Source organism: Cyclopterus lumpus, chromosome 5 (assembly GCF_009769545.1).
Source record: "Cyclopterus lumpus isolate fCycLum1 chromosome 5, fCycLum1.pri, whole genome shotgun sequence".
Lineage (NCBI taxonomy): Eukaryota > Metazoa > Chordata > Actinopteri > Perciformes > Cyclopteridae > Cyclopterus > Cyclopterus lumpus.
The window spans coordinates 16,479,604-16,503,131 of NC_046970.1; the positions used below are offsets into that span (position 1 = coordinate 16,479,604).

The 23,528-nt window shown below is 38.8% G+C and overlaps 2 protein-coding genes across 7 annotated transcripts; both read right to left on the reverse strand.

The window, feature by feature from the left end:
- Nucleotides 1–2,746: 2,746 nt before the first annotated feature.
- On the reverse strand, nt 2,747–8,870 carry LOC117731236 (high mobility group protein HMGI-C-like). Of its 6 annotated transcripts, none has more exons than XM_034533453.1 (6): nt 8,721–8,870; nt 6,485–6,608; nt 6,209–6,292; nt 5,058–5,108; nt 4,890–4,925; nt 2,747–3,486 (listed from the first exon to the last, which is right to left on the reverse strand). In XM_034533453.1, the coding sequence occupies exons 2-6, from the start codon at nt 6,587–6,589 to the stop codon at nt 3,403–3,405; spliced, it is 360 nt and encodes a 119-aa protein (XP_034389344.1). In that variant the 5' UTR covers nt 6,590–6,608; nt 8,721–8,870; the 3' UTR covers nt 2,747–3,402. The 6 variants fall into 6 exon arrangements, with proteins under 6 accessions (XP_034389344.1, XP_034389343.1, XP_034389340.1 ...); XM_034533452.1 differs by having other exon boundaries at nt 6,485–6,654; XM_034533449.1 differs by having other exon boundaries at nt 6,485–6,685.
- A 2,742-nt stretch (nt 8,871–11,612) lies between these two features.
- mst1 (macrophage stimulating 1) lies at nt 11,613–23,482 on the reverse strand. The gene is made up of 19 exons (XM_034532776.1): nt 23,371–23,482; nt 23,129–23,187; nt 22,154–22,301; nt 21,218–21,333; nt 21,019–21,133; nt 20,102–20,238; nt 19,359–19,479; nt 19,120–19,238; nt 16,875–17,049; nt 15,972–16,102; nt 15,028–15,130; nt 14,425–14,561; nt 14,259–14,291; nt 14,052–14,166; nt 13,882–13,959; nt 13,472–13,618; nt 13,266–13,372; nt 12,860–12,999; nt 11,613–11,794 (listed from the first exon to the last, which is right to left on the reverse strand). The coding sequence occupies exons 2-19, from the start codon at nt 23,175–23,177 to the stop codon at nt 11,633–11,635; spliced, it is 2,133 nt and encodes a 710-aa protein (XP_034388667.1). The 5' UTR covers nt 23,178–23,187; nt 23,371–23,482; the 3' UTR covers nt 11,613–11,632.
- Between the last annotated feature and the right edge of the window lie 46 nt (nt 23,483–23,528).

Genomic DNA, 23,528 nt, shown 5'->3' on the forward strand with positions numbered 1-23,528 from the left:
TTTGATAACAAGGGTTTTGTTGTACAGATCTATAACAAAAGAGTCGATAGGTGTGATATTTTATTGGTAAGCGATAAAGAAGCAGAATAACACAAATCACATGGTAAAGAGTCATAACAAAATATATATCACAGGTTTGTGAGTTGTATTAATGAAGTGGATGAGGATCAATAACATAACTACAACATGGTGTTAAAAGTAAGGCATAGAAGATGATTTCAACTTTTTAATAGTTGAGAATGGATCAAGTACTGTATGTAACTATATGACTATCAGTAAGATCACAGAACAACATTGTCCCAGTATAGAGAGTAAATATCCAGACACAGTGTGTGTAAAACAACAAACATTGACCCAGCTGTAGTTAAATTAAGAGGCACCCTTCAGGCTGACTTCCATTCATTATGATGACATGAATGTAGTGAGATGAGTGAACTACAACAGCAATAGTTTGACAGTTATTTCAAGATTGCAGGTCTGATGGAAAAGATCAGATAATACCCAAACATTTCCTCAGATCCACGTCCCAGGCGTGGTGGTTTTCAGAGGTAGTCCAGAGGGCAAAACAAGTAAAGTCAATGCAGTTGAACATGAAAACATATCTGCCTGTAAATGGATTAAGCTTCTCTGGCAGAAATTGTGTAAACAGTGCTGAAATACATGAAAGTACTAGGATACAACTCATCATCAGTGATACAATAAGCAAGTTTAAGGAGAAGCAAAGACATGATATCTACATCAAATGATGGGTGATATTCAGGTGATGTAGCAAACAATTAGTAAGCAATACGCAGTTCATGTTGGATACATGTCTTCCACACAGGGACAGAATCTGAGGAAGTTAAAGAATTTGCATAAGGCTGACTTGTTTTGGGGAAAAAATTGTTTAAAAAAATCCCCAAATTATTCTGTCGGTATATGAGTACAGAGTTGTTATGTTAAGTCTACACTGAGTTTTTTTTAAGAGATAATGTTATAAGTGTGGGTTTTTACACTGAGCACCTTCATTCTGCTAGTTTCTTTTCAATACCATGAGCGCAATAGTGTGACCACATCAAACACCATTCATTTTCATTGTATTAGAGTATCCAAATTAAAAGTGACAAAGAGTGAGCAAGTATTATTGTTTTTTTCGTAATATGGGCGAACAGACCGTTTATAGCAAGACTATGTAACTGTGGAAAGAAGAATGAATAGTTGAATAAGCAATAAAACACACCGTCAATTCAACACCAGGGTTTTCATTTGCCACAGTCTTACTTGGTCACTTGGTAGATGTTACTAATAAACAATGTAAGTCAGTTTACTCACTTTATAACTCATTTCTTAATACTTCTATGACACTATTTTTGCATTGATCATTTATGAATTACTTTCACATGGTGGCCACAGTGGTCGCTTGTAGACTTGCATTTAATAGTAAAATGGGAAAGGAAGGAGCAACTTAGCTCCTTCCTTTCCCATTTTACTATTAAATGCAAGTCAGGGTTTCAGTATTAAGTATGAACAATACTTTTTTCACAATTAATTTAGCAATTTTCATACTAAGTAACTGTAACGCTGTTTCCCATAACTGTCATGTATTTTAGCACTGTGTGGTTGTTTGCTGCTCTTTCTTTCAAATCACACTTATTAAGAGTATCACACAAACAATGTACAGTGTAAGAATGAGAAAATACATGATGTAGTAAAATAAGAAGGACTAACAGGACTTCCCACCCCCAAAACATTATAATAATAAGGAACTACACCCTAAAAAGCTTAAGTTGTTGTAAACTATTGGCTGCATTTCATTTCCCAGGAGAACAAACCAAGTCTCAATTCAGCATTAACAAATACAGTTTAAAAAAAAAGAAATGACACTGATGCTTTTATTTGCACTCAGATAGTAAAATCCTCTGCTTGAGTGTGAGGTATGCTTCTGTGTGTCGGTATGGAGGCCTGAAAACTTGCCTGTCTGTGTTGTATACTTGCACATGAACCGGTGTTTGTGCGTGTGTGCGTGTGTGTGGGTGTAGTAAACGTGTATGTCATTACTGTTGAGGGAGTGGATAATTAGTTTGTTGGAGATCTTTTGTGTTACTGAGGTAGTTTGAGAGATTAAGAAACTGAGGGCAACTGAGGTTTAAATGAGGTCTTTGTGTCAAGGCATGCTGGTAATGTCAAATACAGATCAGAAATGCACAACAAACACAGCACAATAATTATTACTGAGTAGACTGACAACATGTTCCTGAATAGATTTGTACCTGAGGTTTCAATATGGTGTAAAAGCATTGTAATAGTAAAATCCTGAGTATGGTAAATTTAAGTTTCAGCAAAGTATGAATGAGGGGTTTCTTTCCAAAAAATGAGATATCCATTCAAACCTTTGGGTGCTTTTTTCTTGCTGCTGGTTCGAAGGAAAACTAAAATCATTGAGGTTATTAATCCAAACTGAACTCTTTGCTTACATTGACAATTGGTGTTTACTCTACCAAATTGGATATTTGATTTTGGAATAAAACCTTTCATTTCTACTTTTATAATAATGACTTCAGCACACCGTGTTTATATTGTAACATTGCTAAAAATGTCACCTTTTGCTCCCATTTCATATGAGGATTCATGACACTTTGTTTTCGAAACATGTTTCAATAAAACGGTTCAGGTTGGTTCCTTTTTTCTTAAACCCCCTTCTCATTTCAACCCGCAAGCCCCCCCCCCCCCCCCCCCCCCCCCCCACACACACACACACACACACACACACACCCACACCCCCCCCACACCCCTCCCACACACACACACACACACACGCACACACACACACACACACAGAGGTTCGGGAAAGCAGGCATCCTTGAAGCAGTAGGTAAGCATTTTTGGAAATATACTTCTTGGCATTTTTGCCTTGAGTTAGATGAGAAGATTGAACAATGCGTAGTATACAAACTGGAAACAGTCTGAAACTCGAAAAGGCACATGATGACAATAAAAGTCTTTATAAAAACAAGTTTGAGCCGTACACTTTTGATTTGTGTACAGATCAAACAAATGAGATATAACCGGGTCATTACAGAGATTTAGAGGTGCTGGTAGTTAGATTTTGTAACCTTTGGATGACGCCAGAATAGATGTTTCAATTTTTTATGCTAAGCTAAGCTAACCAGCTGCTGACAGTAGCTTAATATTAGGGAATAGATCTATTTCACGAAATGTCAAACTATTCCCTCACCAAAAGCCATGTTCTTAGCGTGAACCAATAAAAACCAGGATACAGTACCAGATAGAGAGAAGAAACCACTGTCTGCAATGATTTGTGTGTGTGTGTATGTATTCCTGAATCCCCATCACAGATAGGAGTCAGACAGTACCCCTGTTTGTTGGAGGCCAAACCTTGAGGTAGGTAGAGCAGCATCCTATCTACTCCCCTTCCTCCTGTGTTGGAACCTGAGATGTCGAAGGCTTAAGCTGCGAGGGACCTTCCTCGGCCTCGTCTGAAGAGTCCTGGAACAGCAGGAGACCAAGAAACACTCTCACTTTGTCTGTTATTGCAACTATCTAGTGACTCATTACGTGCAAGGTAATACATCAATACTAGAAGGAGCGCAAGAAAACAAGAATGAGTGTTACAAATTCATTGAGTGATTGCGTGCAGGGAAGTAGGTCCAGCTGTCAGACCTATAAATGTGAGGAAGACGACAGTTATGTCAGGAAACCAAGAAGACAGAAGAAGAGAACAGTTAGATCAGGTTTCCCCTCTCTACATTGACTCATTCTTCCCCTTTGCGTGCGTGTGTCTGAGAAAGGGAGTCGGTCTCAACGGTTTCAGTTCTTGAAGCATCTTTGACAAACTGCTCAGAGGAGAGGATGCGATAAGGCAGACGAGGGGCATCAAGAAAACTGCCCGCCTTGGTGACAACTGTTGTGAAATGTTTTCCTTTTGAAAAATAAACACGGTGGCTACAAGAACCAACGTTTCTCAGAAACACAGCGTACATTCACCAAAACTGGTTGTTTCGAAAGGATGTATGGAGGTGTATCTGTGGAAGTCAGCACTGCCATCTGTGCTTTACCAAGAACTCGTCATATCCTCATGCAGTCAATTCACATAAAGTACAAGGAATACGTGTATTGGTTGTTTTGCTATTTACGTCAAGTGTGCCAAAGCAACAGCACTATTAGCAGTTTTATATGTGTCTGATAATACATGCACTAGGATTCTCTCATTATCCTCTCCCCGTGATTCTTGTCTTATTAGAAACACCTCTGCATCCCTGTTGGATAGATATATCCAATAACTGAGTGTATAAAGTATAGAAATTCAGAAGAACATGGTTTGTAGGATCCAGCACCACAACAATGGGGTCAAAGGGCTTTTGAATGTGGTTTAGGTTTGCTGAACATAAGCTATGTGCTTCAGCATAAGATATTCATAAATAGTTAAATGAGATCAGCTCTGCTTTCCCCTCATCACAGATGTGACTAACCCTTAGTCAAAAGGTAAAATGTGTGACACAAACTGAGATTTCTGTTCAACTGAAGCAGAGCTTGCTTCTCTCCATTGTCACGAACTCTCAAAGTGACTTGAGCTTCAGTTTGATGATAACCAATAACTAATTAGTGACTAATAAAAAAAAAAAGAAAAGGTAGAAAATAATGTGTCAAATCTATTACATTGAAGAGCGAATGTACTTTGAGGCTCTGAGGATGTAATGCTTTTAAAGATTCTGCAACAGGTAGCTGCTCAGTTTGTTTGAGACAAGGTCTTCCAACAAATGTTCTATAAGCAATTTAACGAACTAAATCTCACAATACATGTTCAGTCAAGGGAACCTGGGGGTTTAAAGTGCTCTGTCAAAACAAAACTCAAACACCCTACAGCCTTTTAAGGATTGGGTTTTCCTCACCTGTTGCTCTTCCGCTACTTTAACTACTTTCTGGGGCTGTGGAAAGAGAGGAAACAGAATGAATTAAACATGGCGGTAAAGGCGCCCTCAAGGACTGTGCAGCTCCAGGAGACACCTTGGATGCTTTGGACAACGTTATGTCTCTAACTGTCAACTATTGCTCCATACCCATTTCCTTGGTCGCCCACGAGGTCGTCTCTCCCCAACAGGTTCTACTTTCTGAAAAAGAACAGATGAATGGCTCAGAGGAGGTTTCACATTTTAACAGTACTTTTGTTCTAATTTCTAACAAAGATTGTGGACTTTGGCAGCAGAAGGAACCACACTGCAACAACACAACACTCTTTCGTGATTAACAAGGACATAAACATATTTTCTCCCATGAAATGTCATCATGTGCTGTGCCTGCAGAGCTGTTAATTCAATGAAATATTGCACTTACATCAGTGTTTCTATCTGAATAAATATAGGGGTGATTTCAAACCATTACAATTGGAAAATATCAACATCTGAGTACACATATGTATGGCATATTTTGCTTTTATATCTGACTGTTACATTTTCACAAATGTGAAGAGACAAACAATGTATTTTTGTCATTGTCATGACTTATTACAGGCTCGTACACATGTGCTGCTCTGCTTTGATGTTACCAGTTGAACAAGTTCTGTTGCCTCGCAAGAATTGTTTCTCTAACAATTGTGGGAAAATCAAAATAGAGAAAATAAGTGATTTTCTGTTTTGTAAAAAGACTGGTTGATTCACAGTATTATTCATCAACCACATGCTAAAAACATACAGGCAAACTGGAAAACTGCCAGCAGGGTCAGTACAACAATCTTTCCTCCTGATAAAAACTGCCTCTGAAAAATCTCAAACTTAAACTTGAAGAGAAGATTTAGCTGTTTTATATTGTCCTACAAAAGATATAAACTCAATAGGTACTACATGGGAAACTCTTAGATGCACTGGCACATCTAATAGAGATGCACCGAAAAGATAAACCCAAAAAGATCATAGAGACAGATCACATGTAGACATATGTTGTCTGTTACTGGTTTATTTTTCTGGAGTCATAGCGATAAAGGTTGTTTCGACTAAATTGAGAAGTCTCAGATCCGATTATTTCTGTCTTATAATATTTACAATAAATTCATTACAAATATTGTGATTTAACAAATATATATATACATAATATATTGGGTGTTGAAAACGTTCTGATTGGCAATGTAAATTGTATTACTATAGTGCAACAAGGAAATTGAAGGTTGAATAACAATCCATTTATTAACATCTCAGGCACTCTGAACAGATTCAACCTTCAGTGCAGTTTTTGGGCCTTTGTTCTTGCTGCCTTTTGGACGTCCTCTCGGTCGCTTTGGGGTCGGTGGTCCAACAGGCTCCTGTAGAGATACATCACATGTACAGCCATAACTAACCAGTGGAAAACATTAATTTGCATCAGAAGCAAGGAGACATAGACAAAAGAAACAAATAGCTCTGTTTTTCAGAATTACTTTAGAATTGAGATACTTATGGATTTAATGTCCAAGAGAGAGCTGATCAAATTGATGTCTTAAAGAAGGATGTCCTACCTGCAGCTGTTTCCGTGGCCGACCCCTCCCCCGGCGCTGAGGTTCAGGAGGTGACTGGGAAGTGCTCAGCTCGGGAGACGGCTCTTTGGTCCCACTGTTACTCATGCCTGTGTCTGTCCACCTGCTTTAAAGAGTGTGGGCATCAAAGCCTGGAGGAGCGGCCTCACAGGCTTAAAGAGGAGAAGACCTGAGTATCAGGAGCTGCAGATGTGAGTAAAGAAAAGTGGCAAAAATCATCTTTGAAGAATTCAGCATAACGAGAAAAAATAGACCACTTCAAATGTTCTTTTTTTGCACAATTACCACAGTGAGTTTCAATCAGTGCTTAAAATCATTGAAAATAATAATTCAGAATCACACAGGATTTTTTTCCACAAGCGTGGGAACTGCTTATACATAAGCCTTGGCACCAAGTTCATCGAAATACAGTCTGGCAGACGCAGGGAAACATGAGAGTGGTGTCCAGCGACTAAAAGTAGCACAGATATTCACAACTCAATCTGCCATGCAAAATCTGCATCTGCTCTATGCTGCCTTTCCATCTGCCCTCTGGCAGGTATTTCTCAATGAGGTTGTCCATGTTGTAGGTGTGCTGCAGCAACTTTTACTCTTAAACTTGTGCAACTGAGACACACAAAAAATGGCTCCATGCAAAATCTTAACGGAAATAATCACTTCAACATGAGAAACTATTTACAAATCTTAGTTTGCAACCTTTAGTTAAATTTAGAGCTGCATTGCTGAGTTGATTCATTGATAAGTCAATAGGCAAAACATTTATCTGCAAGTATTTTGATAATGAATTGATAATTTACGTACGTCTTCAAGCAAAAATGAAAAATGTGTCAATTTTGAGCATAGGCAGCTTTTTTGTCTTATGTGATAAATAACTAAATACATTTAGGTTTTGGACTGTAGGTCACAAAAAAACAAGACATATCTTGGGCTTAAGTAAATCGTGGCAGAATTTAATAATTGATTTATCAAGCAAATGTCTTAATCTGTTATTCATTTATACTGATACATTTATAGAATGTCAGAAAATAGTGAACAATGCCAAGATATTTCAAGATGAAATATACTACATCAGGATAGAATATGTTGGCCATATTGCCCAGCCCTACATCACACAACACAATAAAAGCCAGCTCGTTGCATTTGACAATCAGAGAATACAAGGCATGACAAATGACTGGAACCATAATCAAATTAGTGGTCTGATGATTAATATCACCATATGTCACTGTAAACAACGTATCAGTTTGCAATAATAGCTAAACATCCAAAAAAGTAATATCCCTATATTATTGACTTTTTTATATTACGAGAGGCGACCATACATGTCAACTCCAACCGGGCTGCGGGTAACGTCCCACGGTAGTCGTTCAACACGGCTCTGTAAGGAATGTGCCAAACACTAATTGCCAACACAGCCTATCAAAGCGGCCGCACTGAAGAAGGAAGTCGGGAGTCATTTGAGAAATCTCCGGGCTCGTTGAAACGACTTGAAACCCAACGAGACGCACGCCGTCGTTTCGTTTCGCTAATAAACACATTTGAGAGCAACACAACAAGCGTCCTCGCTTCTTTGGCTGCCGCAGACCGTCTGCTTCAACGAGTCTGCGTTTGGCAGTCAACGACTGGGACTGAATGTACTTTTTTTTTTTTTTTTTTGCATATGGGCGGCAATTGCAACCATGAAAAAAAAAAAAAAAAAAACACAAAAAAAACCCACATTATTTTTTTACAGTCTTCAATAAGGAAGGTGCGTAAAGCGCTCCTGCCAGCGAGCCCGTGAGTTCAAACCCTCCTGCCTTCGGGGTTGAGTAACACATGCAAAACGCCACAAAAACAACAGTCGAGGCCATCGGTGTTTTTAAAGCGTAAAGTCGGCGCTCACCACACGACATCCCCCTGCTCCCATCACTTGCGCAATCGATCCTAAATGTGTCGGGTTTTTTTTGCGGTGAGAAGTATATATGAACAGAAGAGCTGCACAAACTTTACCAAGAAGGACAAAGGCGAAGAACACAGGTGCAAAAGCTCTCCGTTGCAACCAGCCATGAACACACACGCACACGCACGCACGCACGCACGCACCACACACACACACACGCACACACACAGATACATGCAGACATGCATTGGGGCTATAGGCTCCGTGTTCAGGCTGGGTGCTCCTGTTCATGCAGGCAGCGCCAAATGCAACAATGAGAGCGGAGAGAGTTGAACTTACCTTGAGACGGTTTGTAGTTTTTACCTGGAAGTTTCTCACAGTCTGCTCACTTTGTGCTCCTGCACAACTATGAAAATCTTAGCCTATCGACAGTCTCATTGGTTGGATTGAAAGGGTAAACTCTCTCTCTCTCTCTCTTTCTCTTCTATCCCCCCCCCCCGTTCTCTCTCTCTCTCCCTCCCTCTCTCTCTCTCTCTCTCCTCCTCTAATCGGAAATGTGTGTGAGCCCCCCAGACGTCCAGTCACGAATACCCCAGTTGCAGTGTAATTGGGGGTTGTAGCTGAGTAGTATGCATTGCATACTTTCTCTATTAAAGCATGTTTCAAGAGGGAACGAGGGTGGGAGGGTTGAAGCAGAGGACCCCGCCCCGAAAAGCTCACCGGACCACCCACTTGAGAGAAGGAAAGGGAGAGAGACGGGCATCAGACAGGAGGGTAGAGTCTGGTTCCGGGGTTCCCAAAGTGGGATCCGGGGTCTGGGAAGTTCCCCACAGACGAGAGGAAAAGGTTTAGTAGAAATTCTAGTGAGATCAGGCTGTCTAGACTGTTTCGAGCAGAAGTTTCATTCTCTCTCTCTCTCCCCACCCACAGTGTCAGATATATCACTGTAAGTCATAAGGCATCAAAAGGGGTTTCTAAGAAGAAAGTCTGCTAATGAGCGTTTGTTTTTGGGGCGAATTGACCCCAGTTTGGTTCATTTAATCATGCATTAGAAGTGAGTAGTAAAAGAACAGATGTAGGCTGTGAGTAAAAGGACAAATTCCCCTTTTAAGTTTCTTACGTAGAACATGTAAAACAGTGTGTATTAGACACTATCCAGTCTTTTTTTCTGTTATCTTCAGTTATTCTCTCTTTATTTGAGGAAATACAAACTTCTCATCCTCTCGGTGGACCTGTAATATTTTTTAATATTAAATATTCCCATTGTAGTTTATGTCGAATATCTTTGTGAAGGGTTACAATCTTTTTTTTAACTTGCCTTTCGTGATTTTCAAGGCGTAATTTTGTAAATTTGCACAAACTGATAAACACAGGCCGACATGATTGAACCATACTGAGTACACATTCCAGGGGCGGCTGCATGGAGTCATGTCAGGTGAGCGTGTTGGCATGAGACCAAAATATAAAGCTTTAAGTTACAAAGATGAAGCACAGGGCTCTATTAGAATTATTTATAGTTTAGGTTAAATTATGTAATTCAGAAATGTACAGATGAAATAACCCTTGAAATCGGACTGTTACATTTGGAAAAATAATCATAATCACATGGTGAATTCAAAGATACAAAAATGTGTATCTCATTCAACCTTCAAACCTAAAATGCATTTTTAAAAAACACCCCAAAAACTATTGGCATATTTCTGTGAAAGCATTTATTAAAAATGTATTCAGGATTCCCAGAACCATTAAGCTTTAACAGTTGGTGAGAACTGTAGTCATATTTGAATTTGATCGTCATCCACTATTAATATTACTAAATGAAAGTGAACCGAATGACACTGAAATCATAACTGTCAACCTGTCATTTCAACGCTGTCTGCAGCAGGAGGCATCATTAGTTAAATCTTCTACAACTCAATCATAGTAGTTCCGCTAAAAATGAAATATATTTTCTAATTTTCAAGACAAAGGGACAGATAGGATGGGGGACACGGCAGAGGGGGAGAGGGTTTGCATGAGTTCAGTGGCCCTCTGCAATCTGGTGTGTCTGAGATTCGGCCGGACTCTGATCTTGAGGTTTATTTAAGCTGAATTCCGTGGGCTCATCAGGACCGGGTTACAAAAATCCTCCTATAGAACTAGAAAGAATGTGCAGCGCATACAGTTCTGCATAAGGCACAAAGGCATGTCTTTAGAGGTGGGGGCAGGCATCAAAAGACAGGCAGAGGAGGGATTTCTTTAGAGGCTGGGGGCAAAGAAGGTATTTTGGAGCTCCATTCAATGCCAGGGAGAGGAGGGGGAGTTGTACAGTTTTGTGGTAAAGGGTGCATTTCCAGGGGATGTTAGGACCTTAAAATGTGTGCAGTACACCACCCACACCAATTGTTATTGGGAGCTACTTATTCTCAGTTATTCTCCTCTGAACCTGTAGGGCTACAATTAGATGTTATCTCTGCATCCCTTTTATTTCTTAGAGAATAAATTACAACACATTTCCAACACTTCCCTTTAAGTCTCAATGCTTAGCATTTCTAAGCAGTATATAAACATTTGGTAAATGGTTTGTAACACACTAAAAAGTAGCTGCAAAGAGCTTTGTTTATTAATGTATTTGTCAATGGATATAACTCCCCCGGGCATGCAGCAAGTGGAGACTGGTGTATAAACAGATAAAGAATGACTGAATAGTAAAGACACAATATTATAATATTAAATATATTAGAGAAGAATGGAACAATATTCTCCACAAATTAACAATAAATGTCTTTATATCTGCTAACAACTACATTAAAATGTATATGTATTGCTTATAAATGCTAAACAGGGAATTTGCAGAATTTTACTGAACTACATTTATGTGATGAATCTTCTCTGCATTGTTTTGCATCTCAGCATACTTGATCATGTTTTGGAAATATAGACGTCTTCTGCGTATTGTTTAAATGCCCCGGCTAATGCATCTGAAGTCATTTAGTCTGGTTGGGAAGATTTACTAAATCTAAATGCACATAGAAAATAATTTCAAGTAGATCATGTACTGTAAGAAATGTCTTTGCAATTTCTCCATGAATGAATGATAATTTCTTATGATATGTTTTAACTAATACAATCTGACTATACATATTAATGTATTATTCACATTTTTTAATGTTTTAAAGAGACATCTGAGAAGGAAAAAATGTATATGGTGAAGTAAAAAAACTGGTCTTGAGCAGATTTGATCAGTTCCTGTTGGATGTCAGTCTCTGGTTCTATGCCATCTCCATGACCTTCTTGATCCAGTCAACGTAGACAGAGACACGGATGAAGATGTTGGGCTGCCCCGGGTGTCCACAGCGCCTCATGGGGATGATCACACCCTCAAGTACCCAGCAGTCCCTGTTCTGACACGCCAGAGGGCCGCCATAGTCTCTCTGCAGACACACAGGAACAACACTCTGGAGTCATTATTTGTCTCTGTTATGACTGACTGTCACTGCTGAGGCCGGAAACATCTTGCAGTCACATACTTGTCCAGTCCTCCTCCATTATCCAAATGGTGAATGTGTTTAATTTAAAGGAACATATAAATAGCTGTATGCCCTTTACTTTAAGTGATTTTCATCATCAAAAGATCTTCTTCACCGTCAGTATTTGAAGTATTAATTCTCACCAAATAATGTTAGACTTGTTCATTGAAAGGAATAGTTTTAACAACCTGGGGAACTGGCATATCGCTTTCTTAGTGAGAGTTAGATGAGAAGAATTATACCACTAAAGCTATGTCCAGCAGCCGGTTAGCTTAGCATAAAAAGTGGGGAAACCAGCTAGTATAGAGGTAAAAAAAAGCAAATAAGATATAATGTGTTAATTAGTTAGCCATGCAGGTGTTAGTAGGTAGATTAGCTGTGCTAACTGGCTACTGGCTCTAGCTTCATATTTAGCAGAAATTGGTATTGATCTTCTCATCGAACTCTCAACAAGTAAACGATTGAGTGTATTTTCCACAATGTCGGACTATTCCTTTCATTGACATACACACTCCAATAAATGTAAATGAAAATGGTCAGTTTTGGTGTGTCATTGGGACTTGGTTGTTAAGACATATACCATATGACTTACAATGCATCTCTTCTGTAACCTAATAAATACAGAAAGGCATAAATAAAAGATGTCCTTCCTTCTCTTGTGTTGTTGTTTGCCTTTGGTTTGTTTATCTATTTATTTGGTTTCATTCACAATTTCGTTCTTGTCCCTTTTGTCTTTCCTCAACAGCATCTTGAGTTTTGGCGTCTATAATTAGTGAATTAAATCTAGCGATATGTAAATATATGTAAATGTTATACCTGTCCCACTTCCACCAATAAAATGTTGTCAAAAAAAGAAAGAAAAGAGACTAGTGAATGAAGTAACTCTGCTGCTGTTCCAGGGTAAAATAAAAATAATCCAAAATGGATAATAAAGCTTTAATGCTGTGCACACTTTTCATGGACACCTACCTCACAGGCGCCCACCCCGCCCTGGAAAGAGCTGGTGCACATCTCATTCTCTCGAACACGACCTCTAAAGTATTTGTTGCATTCCTTGTTACTGAGAACTGGTATGTAGGCCACATTAAGGACAGTCTCGTCTCCAGTCCCTTGAAAACCAACGAGAAGGAGGAATGAGTTAGCAGCCAATATGTTTAGGGACATAGAGAAAAGGAAGGTGGACAGATGTTGAATGGTTCTGGAAAGAGCAATGCCATCTGTTACTCTATGGTCTTAACAGTTCTCTCATTTAGATGCAACATTACTTCTCAGGAAGTAATCTATTATCATTTACTGCAATTGAAGCATATTGTAGTTGCATGAAGCACCGCATGTAGTCAGTGTCAAGTTATCATTTCCAAAGGATTATACTTGCCTTTAGTCTCACCCCATCCTGCGATCTCACAAGACGTCCCCTCAGCTACAATGTAGCGCTCAGGAGGGAGGCAGATCTGAGAGATACGCTCATTAAACTGAGCCGGGCTACAGAAAGGAGAGAGAGGCGGAGGGAAATTATTGTGTGTGAGTGTGTGCGTGCGTGTGTGTGTGTGTGTGTGCTGGAGGGCACTCGAAAGTACACACTATTCCAGTTGAAGCATGACCAGCTGAGACTCTGAGGGTCCGCAGACGATCTTGGTCAGAGGGATAGTTTGCACGTCAGGCTCTCCTTCTTGAGGATCGCGATACAGTGTTCCCATCATGGCCGAGTATCCGGGCAGGTCGACGTAGCTGTGCACAAAGGCAGACAAGCAAAATGCAACACTTTTTATTTCATGCTTTTAAGTCTATAAGGGGGAGTGAATGTATTTAACAAAGCTCTTCAATATAGGCTGTGCAAGAGACATTTTCAAACAAGAGTCTGCAGTCATGCTAGCAGCTCTGTGAGGCTGCAGTTATGCACAGCAGGGCTTTGAGCTAAATGCTAATATGTTCACAATGGCAATGCTAACACCCGGCTGTACTCCACAAACCGTTAAATAAACAAGCTTTACCAGGAGGAGAAACACTGCTTGGTGCTGATCACCCATCTGGGGTTGACCATGGATCCTCCACAGAAATGGTTTCCTTTCCTGCACACAAGAGGTCAGAGGTCACATAAAGCACAGCTGAGTATATTTTACATTTCCATGTCCGGCTCAAACACGTCAGCTTGCAGACTCACCTGTCTCTGAGGCTCACTGTCCACGGCGAGTTCCCAGGAATCCCACCCACGATACGCATCCTCGACCTCTGGACGCGGTCCTCTCTTTTCCCACACTCACTGAACTCCACTTTCTCTGTGTTCACAAAAGAGTGACTTATTATCGTAAAGAAAACAGACAACAAGGCGTGTTGCAAAATACTGCTTTAAATTCATTCAGAAACTAACCCACTGGTTCAGTCATGGATACTTTCTCTCCAGCTGTTTAAACACAACCAGAAACAGATGAATCGTTAAAGTCAGAAGACAGAAGCTCAGTTTGAGTTGTCTCCACATAGTGCATCGAGATACTCGGAGGATGTTGAAATACACGAAAAAAAGCAGAGTTTTGTACCACACTGTTTGATGGCGCAGTAGTCAAACTCAGTTTTGGGGTCGGTGGTGTAGCACCAGGGTCCGTGCTGGTCCCCATCTGGGTTACGACAGTAGTTCTCTGTCAGGTTGGCCTCAGGATGCGTCCTTGGGTTTATCCTGGAAAATCATACCGATTTTTTTTCAAGTAATAAATACTACTTTATATACTAACTGTATACATTATACACTAAATGTCCTGATGTCACTTAATTGTTGATCTGTGAAGTTTTCCTGCAGCTGTTTCACCAACATCAATAATTAGTTTTGATTATTCCAGCTGTGAGGTGCTCCCTCATTTCCGTGCATTGAATTGTGAATTGTGGGATTGGAAATTAGAGGTTTTTAGGGTGCATGCATATGGACTGTTCAAGGCGTAAAGTGTACCTAATCTGGTCAGTTTTCTAGTGTGAATACACAACATACTAAACACATGCTTTAAAGTATTATGCATTTTGGATTTTGGACACAGCATTAACATGAAGGCAACAAGCAGGACCCGTTGCCTTCTTTGTTTAGAGTCATAGATGTTTTCATCTTGGATAAAAATTCATCTGTTTTTGTAACACTTAAATGGTCGCCGTACTTGGTCCGGTGAGGTGTGTTGACGTTCCATTTCTGGCAGGTGATCCCCTTACGAGTTTTGCGCACGATTCCTCTGTAGTTTTTTCCATTTTCGTGATAGCAATCTGAAGAAATTATTATTATGAAACTTTCCTTGATGAGTTATTGCACAAAATGAAAAAAGAAAGAAAAAGGGCTACAACAGTGACACTCTCTCATTCTAATGCAGGATCATAGAGGTTGAGGTTATATTCTACATAGATGTGGGGGGAATCTGGGGCGTTTAGTAACACTGAGGGAGTTACATTATACAACTTTGTGGGCATTATTTACACTGATCAGGTACAATAATATATTTAAATGAATAAAGGATTCTGTATTTCTCCACCAGAAATGTGTTCTTCCAAATTGCATTTAAACCTCAAAGAGAAAAGGTGTAACTCTTCAGGAGCCACAAGTGACGATAACATGATAATGGTAAATGCAAATCATAATGTATCGATTGTTCAGGAAGAAATTAGCTCAAATCTGCTAATATTAGCCATCCAAAGCTGTTGGTGATAGAAACTAAGGCGGTCGTAGTGGAACCTCTTTTTGTATTAAATTGACCAAGGGAGCATTTTATTGGTAAGAAATATACATTTTACATTGTGAGTGTTGCTTTAACGTTGGGAAATAAAATACAGATACATATAATTACTAATAAATACAATTTGATAAATCCCAGTACTTTAAACAAAAATAAAGACTATTATCAGTTCCTGGTCCAGATATTCTTGGGTTACATTGGAGAAAACTTGGACTCATGACCTCAGTGTTTCTATACTCATGCATTGAAGTCCTGCATGTCTCATGTAAATATCCACACAGTCTTGGGGCCTTTACAACATCATCTTTATCATTACACTTGACAGGAAGCTGAAACTGAATTCATCTTTTTGCTCAAATCTGAATAAGAAATCATACCTTCAGCCTCTATGTCATCTGCACAGCGTTTGATCTGTAAGCAGAGAGCAGTCCTCATCTCTGGCACAGATGTGAAGCACCAGGGAGCCTCCGACCCATCTGGGTTACGGCAGTAGTTCTCCTCCAAACCCCTGGATGAGACGTTGCACACAGTCAAACGGCTTGTTTTAGGTTTTATTCTGCCATAAAAAACCTACACACAGCACATGTAATACATATAATCACTTAAATATCACACACCAAACAAACAAAGTTATAAACTCTATAAAACAAAGTATATTACATAAAATTAAAGCATGAAGAATAGGCACGAGAACAGCTTACCTAACCTGGTAAGCTCTACCTTTAGATTTAGAACAATATCATGCATTTGTATTGGCTACTACACCATGTTTATCTCTGTAATAGTCTGGTACTAGGTCATTTAGGCATTATAAACATCACTTCCTGGAAGATATTGAGCGCTAACATTGCGATTTATTTTTCTATTTAAAAATATAGAGGCATTACAATAATAATGCCCACTGTCTCATCACTAATGCATTAAGTGACCTGTAACACAGTCAGACTTCACTGTATCTCCTAAGCCTGTTTAAGTAGAGCTGAGGTGTTCCAAGTGGCTCACTGAATACAAGATAACAAATGATTACCACATTACAAATACGCTTAATATTCACTTCACATCCACATTGCCACTCAATGTGGTACCGGCACCTTAATCTGTAGTTGCTGACCATTTATCATCTTCTGTCAACTGTCAGCAGGGAAATAAGATTGCAAGAAATGTCACTGTAATTGCATCAAATAGAGTAAATACAGCACTTAAAAAAAGTACAGAAAATAACCCCAAAGTACTTTTATATCTCCCATCTCTATCATGCTGTATGTTAAACTTCTTCTTACTTGCATTCGTATGTGTTTGGGTAGAAGGGATGCTCATGAGGTTGTTGGGCATCCCACCGCTGACAGGGGATACCTGATGTTGTCTCGTTGACTTTACCGCGGTAATCCTCCCCGCGGCTGCGGAAACAGTTAGTCGTGAAGCTGGAGCGCTGGCGTTTCTCCACCCGCACCTCAGCTGGAGGAAAAGAGCAAGTTGAAGAGGAAATAAAAGAGTTATAAAGGTCACTTCTGGGCTGCACTGAGGTGAAGTTAGGAGGATGAGACTGTTTTTGTGATTTTAGTCCTGTGTAATTAAAGTCCAAATAAAAAGTATTATTCTTTTTTGTCTATCTTTCTTTTTTCCAGTACACTCAATGTGATGACAGAATGACCAACAAACTCCAGCATCTGTTTAACTCTAAGCGTTTAAGTGAAAATATTCAAGCCCCTCCCTTCACTCCAAAAGGATGTGTGTGCGGAGTTGGACACTAGAAGGCAAAGCCATCTGCTGAAGGAGGAACGTTTCTCTGTGCTTAAAGATGTGTAGATGGATTTTGTGACATCACAGCTTGCCAATCATTGAAAGCCAATCATGTTTCAATATGTAACTTACACAAGTGTGATGTGGGAACTTGAAGTCTGCTTTTGAAACAAGCATAATTTGCATATTCATATTATAAATAATAGATGCTGTTTATTAAGGTAGACTAGTAATAATAACACATTATTATTCCAAGTACAGTATTTAGCTGTCTGTTTCTATGTCTTGGAGAACTTTAATGAATCTGATTCAACAATCTTCTTTTCAATGATCATCAATTCAGGATAAAAATCAATCTAATTTTCTTTTGTAACGTTGAGAAGCTTGAAAGTTTAAATAAATGTATATATTTAGCTTAGATTCCTGAAATGTCAATAACTTGATGTAAAGATCAACTATTTAGTTATTCTATGGCAGCTCATTTTTAAAACCAGGAAATTATTTGCCAGACTTAAAGTAAGGATTCTTACATATTATTTTCTGATTTGCAGATACGAAAATATTGAATAAATGCACTGGATGAAAGAAAAAGGTTGAACTTAAATATGAATTATTTCTCTTCTTATAAAAACACAAAAATAAAAATGGATGTTTTGTTATTATCTTTTTGTTAATCTGTGATGGGAATGAGAATTGATTTGGCGCAGTGTTTTTATTTTTTACTACGCTGCCTGCACCACTAGATGGTGCTATCTTATAGATTTTGCCCCAGTGAACTCTGTCCTCAGTGGAAATGCCAACGCTGCCAGTGTCATCTTGCACAACTGTGTTGAAATTCTGGAGAGAACACCAATAAACACCAATGCCCTGGTTGGGTTTATTTATTGATTCATCTTCTGAAGTTAAAGGTTTAGCTTTTGACTGCCTTGGCATGTCATTCATTACATTGCACGTATCCCCAACTGCAAAATAGTTAGACTCAGACCAGAGGAAAGAATACTGTCTAAAAAGGATTCATTTAGAATGTATAATTTTATATTAAACAAACCACGTTGCAAAAGTACAAAATACCTTTCACATTTTATCATACCTTTAAAGTTTAGTCAAATAAATTGCACTTCTACCACTCCCACTAATCCTAATGGAAACTCCCACTCCCACTAATCCTAATGGAAACTACAGTATATACCACAGTAAAAACAAATAACTTAATTGTAAGTTTAAAAACATTGTACTTAATCTTTAATTAACCTAAAATCCTGTTGGACAATGCAGGGCTTGAATCTTTGATAAATTCTAGCCGCATTTACTCTTAAATCAAAATGAATCATTGGGGCAATTGTGAAATGTCACACAATTCGGGAAGTAATTTGCACAAACACCAAAACGGTGATTTTTCTAAATTTAATTACAGCGACTTAATGAGAATCTCTAATTTAACTGTGTCTCCTAACCGCAGGAATCAACTTCATTTAGTTCATGTCTCCTTGATTATGCCGGAGGAAACTAATGGCAACAACAAAACAGAAGAAACAAGACAACTTTACATTTATATCTTATTTCGGGATTATTTTATATAAATCATACTTTCTCAATTAATTAATTAATTAATCATTTGATCCATCACAAAATTGAGATAAATGCCTTTTGTAGATAGAAAAAAAAGATGAATCTGATTATTTTTCTTGTCATTGACAAATCAATGAATCAACTAATCGTTCCATCTTTCATCTTATCATGAGCATTTCTAATCAAGTTATTATTTTTCAAAAAGCAACATCTTACTGCACTTGCTGATCTCACAGTTCTCCCTCTCCACCTCAGTGTCTGTAGTGTAACACCAGGGCACCGGGGAGGCGTCGGGGTTACGGCAATAGTTGTCATCTAAACTCTTATCAGGGTATCTGAAAAGTACAGAAATATTATTTTTGCCCACAATAATAAAACAAAGGACTGAAACAGTTTAGAACACACCAAGTTATATGATCAACTAATCGGGCAAAGTAGTTATGAATACTGAGTACTTTTCAGGCTGGTAGATGTGTTGGTGAGGGTACTGCTGGTCCCATCTCTGACATTCTCTGCCACTCACAGTGTGGTCAACCTGCCCTCGGTAGTCCTCTCCATTACATGTGATACATACCTCTGAAAACAAAGGTCAGAGGAGTGACAGAGAAATAAAACATCACCCACCCAGAAACATTGTATTTTAGGTTCCATAATATCCAAATAATTCCTTTTAAAGGAACTGATAGAATTGTTATTTGTTAGGAAGGTTCCTAGAAAAGACAATGTTATTTTGTGCTAATTATGGGAGAATGGTGTTCTATTGGTGCACTTTGCAATTACAACCTTCTTTTACCAAAGTAATAATCATTTCGTCAGTGTGCAGCAGTCAGCAGGTCAGCTGAACATGCAAACAATGTGAAATTATATTATCTGTGTAGCTGAAAATTACATGAAAATATATTAATCATCAAAGGAGTTAAGAAGTTAGTGAGTATTTCCTCGGGTTTGAATGAATTTGTGTGCTGTAATTTATTAAGAAATAAACTACAAATAAAATAAACTCTACACAACGATGCAACACAATTTCCCTCATCTTTCTTTAAAAACTAAAATTAATGAATACAAAACTATGTGTACTTTTTCAGAGTATTGTCTTAATTTCCTTTTTTTGTTGTTTTTTGTTGTTTTTGAGACCCACAAATGAAGAGTTCCACTGCACACTTTGTATCGAGCATATATGGAAATGTATTGGCTGTACCATCTTTGCACTGGGGGATGTTGCAGCTTTCATAACGGTGCTCCGGGTCGGTGGTGTAGCACCAGGGACCAATGCGATCCCCGTCTGGATTCCTGCAGTAGTTCAACTCCAGACCGTTGGTAGCTGTGGGAGTCCACCTGACATGAACAGGTGGGAGAGTTTCACAGTGAGTTAGCATACAGTGCAGTCAAAATGTTATAGTGTCACATTTGTTTCATTGTTATATTGGAAATGTCACATGTTTAAGTGTGGACTTGCAGCTTTGATTTGAGGGTGTTAACATTCACAAACTTAAAGCTTTATCAATTTATCTTTTGGCCAGGTGGCAGCAGAAAAATTCTATCATAAGCTAAAAACACACAATGACATACCAAAGCATCTGCCACCTGCTGTTGGAAACAAGGTAGATAAGAGCAGAATATTTGGGCCTAAAAAGCTAAACGATGCCCTAAAAGACCAACATCCACCTGGACTCAAGGTTAAACTGATTAGATCTTGGTGATCAAGATCACTGTGACCTCATAAAACACATATTTGGCCATAACTCAAGAATGTATATGCTAATTACAACACTTTCATACAAATGTCTCGTGGAATAAAATGATGAAGTGATGTAAACTGCAACACGACTGGTTGGTGGAGGCATACTGGTTGTAATTCTAGTTTTAGCAAGAGATTTAACATTTAAACAGTTACAAAAAATGTTGTATAAAACATGTCTTGTTTTGCTTGTCTGTTTATTTGATGATTATCTTTACAAAAGGCTATGAGTCCTTCACTGTTCACCCAGTATGGATGTTAACTCCCTTGATGTCAGTTGACCTCATTACTGTCCAGCCACTGTAAACCTGATGTGTCTGTTTACGCTGCATCAGAGACAGGAGCCTCTACTAAGATCCACCAGATGAATGTCTCACCTGTGATCATGAGGAAACTTGGACCACCACTGTTGGCAGGTGAGATCGCTTCTTGTGGTGAAAACTTTCCCTCTGTAGTCTTCTCCTTTACCCACGATGCACTGTCTGACATAGACTTCATAATAGAAACGCAGCAATCAAACAACTCCAGCATTGATTCCTCACATTGATGTCTGTTACGTCACACATTGAGTCTTACCTTTCTTCTCATAAAGGTCACAGTTCACGTTCCTCTTCACCTCTGCGTTGCTCCCGTCACCCACCCAGGGCAGATGTTTACAGGAAACAGTTGGACGCGTCTCGTAGTTGAACGCTCTGGTGTTGAGGGATATTGAGGGATACAAACTTACAACAAGGTATAGAAATTACAGTGTTTATAATTTCGCAAAAATCCCTTCCTAAATAAAAAGATCTGTTGGGTTGTCAATGTGTGAACCGAAATTTGATTGGACAAAGTTCTTGGTTATTACAACAAGGCTCCCATGTTCACAGCGTTGGCCATCATCTGTGAAAACCCTAGACTCCGTCACTCTTCAAACTCGCCTTCACCTGCTAACCCCTGCACTCTACCCTCCACTATATGACTCATTCCTCTGAGCTTCTCCAGTTTTTTTTACCTGAAATGTTCTGTTTGTTTATTTGTTTGCTCTTTGTATTTCTATTTAGTTTTGTTCTGTATGTCTATGCCTTATGTAAAGCGTCTTTGTGTGTTTTGAAAAGTGCTATATAAATTCGATGTATTATTATTATTATTATTATTATTATTATTATTATGTAGTGCAACAGTGTGGCTCATTGATTATTTTAATAGTTTTTGGACAACAACAAAGCACTTAATGGCCCAATGAATAAACTACATCAGTCTTTGGCTTCACAGACACATGTTAGTATGATCAATTCATTATTGGTTTTGTTTTTTTAACAATAAGAAAAAACATAAAATATTACCAGACGTGTCCTTTGATTCACTTCACGGTGAGCCATCAAAATTAAAGGTCTAACACAACATGAATGCCTTAGATAATTAAGTCATATAGAAGAACTAAGAACCCTTATTCTAATGATGGGCTTGCTGGAAGAACAAGGTTGCCTAGTAATGCTGACAACCTGCTGTGTTAAAGTAGAGGTTGGATACCTGCAGTCCAGAGACTGAGAGCAGCGGGTGGCACAGTCCTCCAAGTTCAGACCCGGTAACAACAACACTCGAGCTGAGTTCCAGGAGGTGGGAACCAGCTCTCTGCCCTCTGAGCGCTGGAAGTCATTCAGGGGACTTCGGTAGCCTTCTGTAACAACAGAACAATAAAACTAAATAAAAGGCATCTGGCAGGACTGTATCTCGATCTATTGAGTTCAGGTTTGAACGGGAGTGCAGCTCACTGGTACCAGCTGCAACATTTGGGCACGAGCCTGCATACATATAACCTTTGGACCAAGATGCTGCTGGTTTGTGAGACCAGAGACCAGAAACAGCATTCAACAGCAACTCGGTACACCACGGTTACTATAACCACTTATACTACTACTTCTGTTACTATTACTGGTAACATGTGTAACATAATAATCCTACTACAGACAAAATACACAAGATTGAAAATATATGATTGTGTTTTGGAGAATTGTTTTTGTCGTTTACACTATAGTATACCAACCCTCACACGGCAATAGTTACTAAACAGGTTCCTCACTCTAATATATATATAACAAATAAAGTAAAATGAATACCAAAACATAATATTTAATATTAAAACAATAACAGGGACCCTTTTAAGTGCAGAATGAGTATTTTTTACTTTTGAAACTATACTTTTAAATACATTCTGCTGATAATACTCATGAGGTCAGGATAATAAAATGCAGGACTTTTACTTGTAGTGGAATGTAAAATATCTTAATGCTTCCTCCACCACCGACATGAGTTCAGATGTATTACATAATAATCCTGATACTCTCAAAAATATTCAACAACAAATATGGGACGAACTTTTTTTGTTTTGTTTGTTTTGTTATACATTTCTTCATAACCATTTAAACTCTTCATCACAATTAATACAACACAATTAATATGAGTCATCTATAACTGAAGACATTGAGGACCATAACACTTTCTTACCAGCAGACAGTCCGACTGTCAGGAGAATGAAGGGCAGCAACAGTTTCATGGTTTGTGGTCTGCGGACGACAAAGAGTTTGATAACTGCATGAAAGTCAGACCGAGATCTCTGAAGTCCTTATCGAGAATTAAACATCCAATCATAGGTCGATCTGACACTGAAAAAAACTCCCTAAAAAAACTCGAGCAGGATGTTAGAAATCCAGGCAGAAAACATACAACATTGACTTGACACCACTCACACTGAGCTCTTACTCAAACAGAGGCCCTAATTCCCAAAACACAGGCGATCAATACTGCGCATTAATCATTAATGACGAGTGACACATCAGTCCTTGTTCGTGTACTTCTTTTCACGATACTCAACTAATTCCACTCTGACGGCAAAGTAACTGACGAT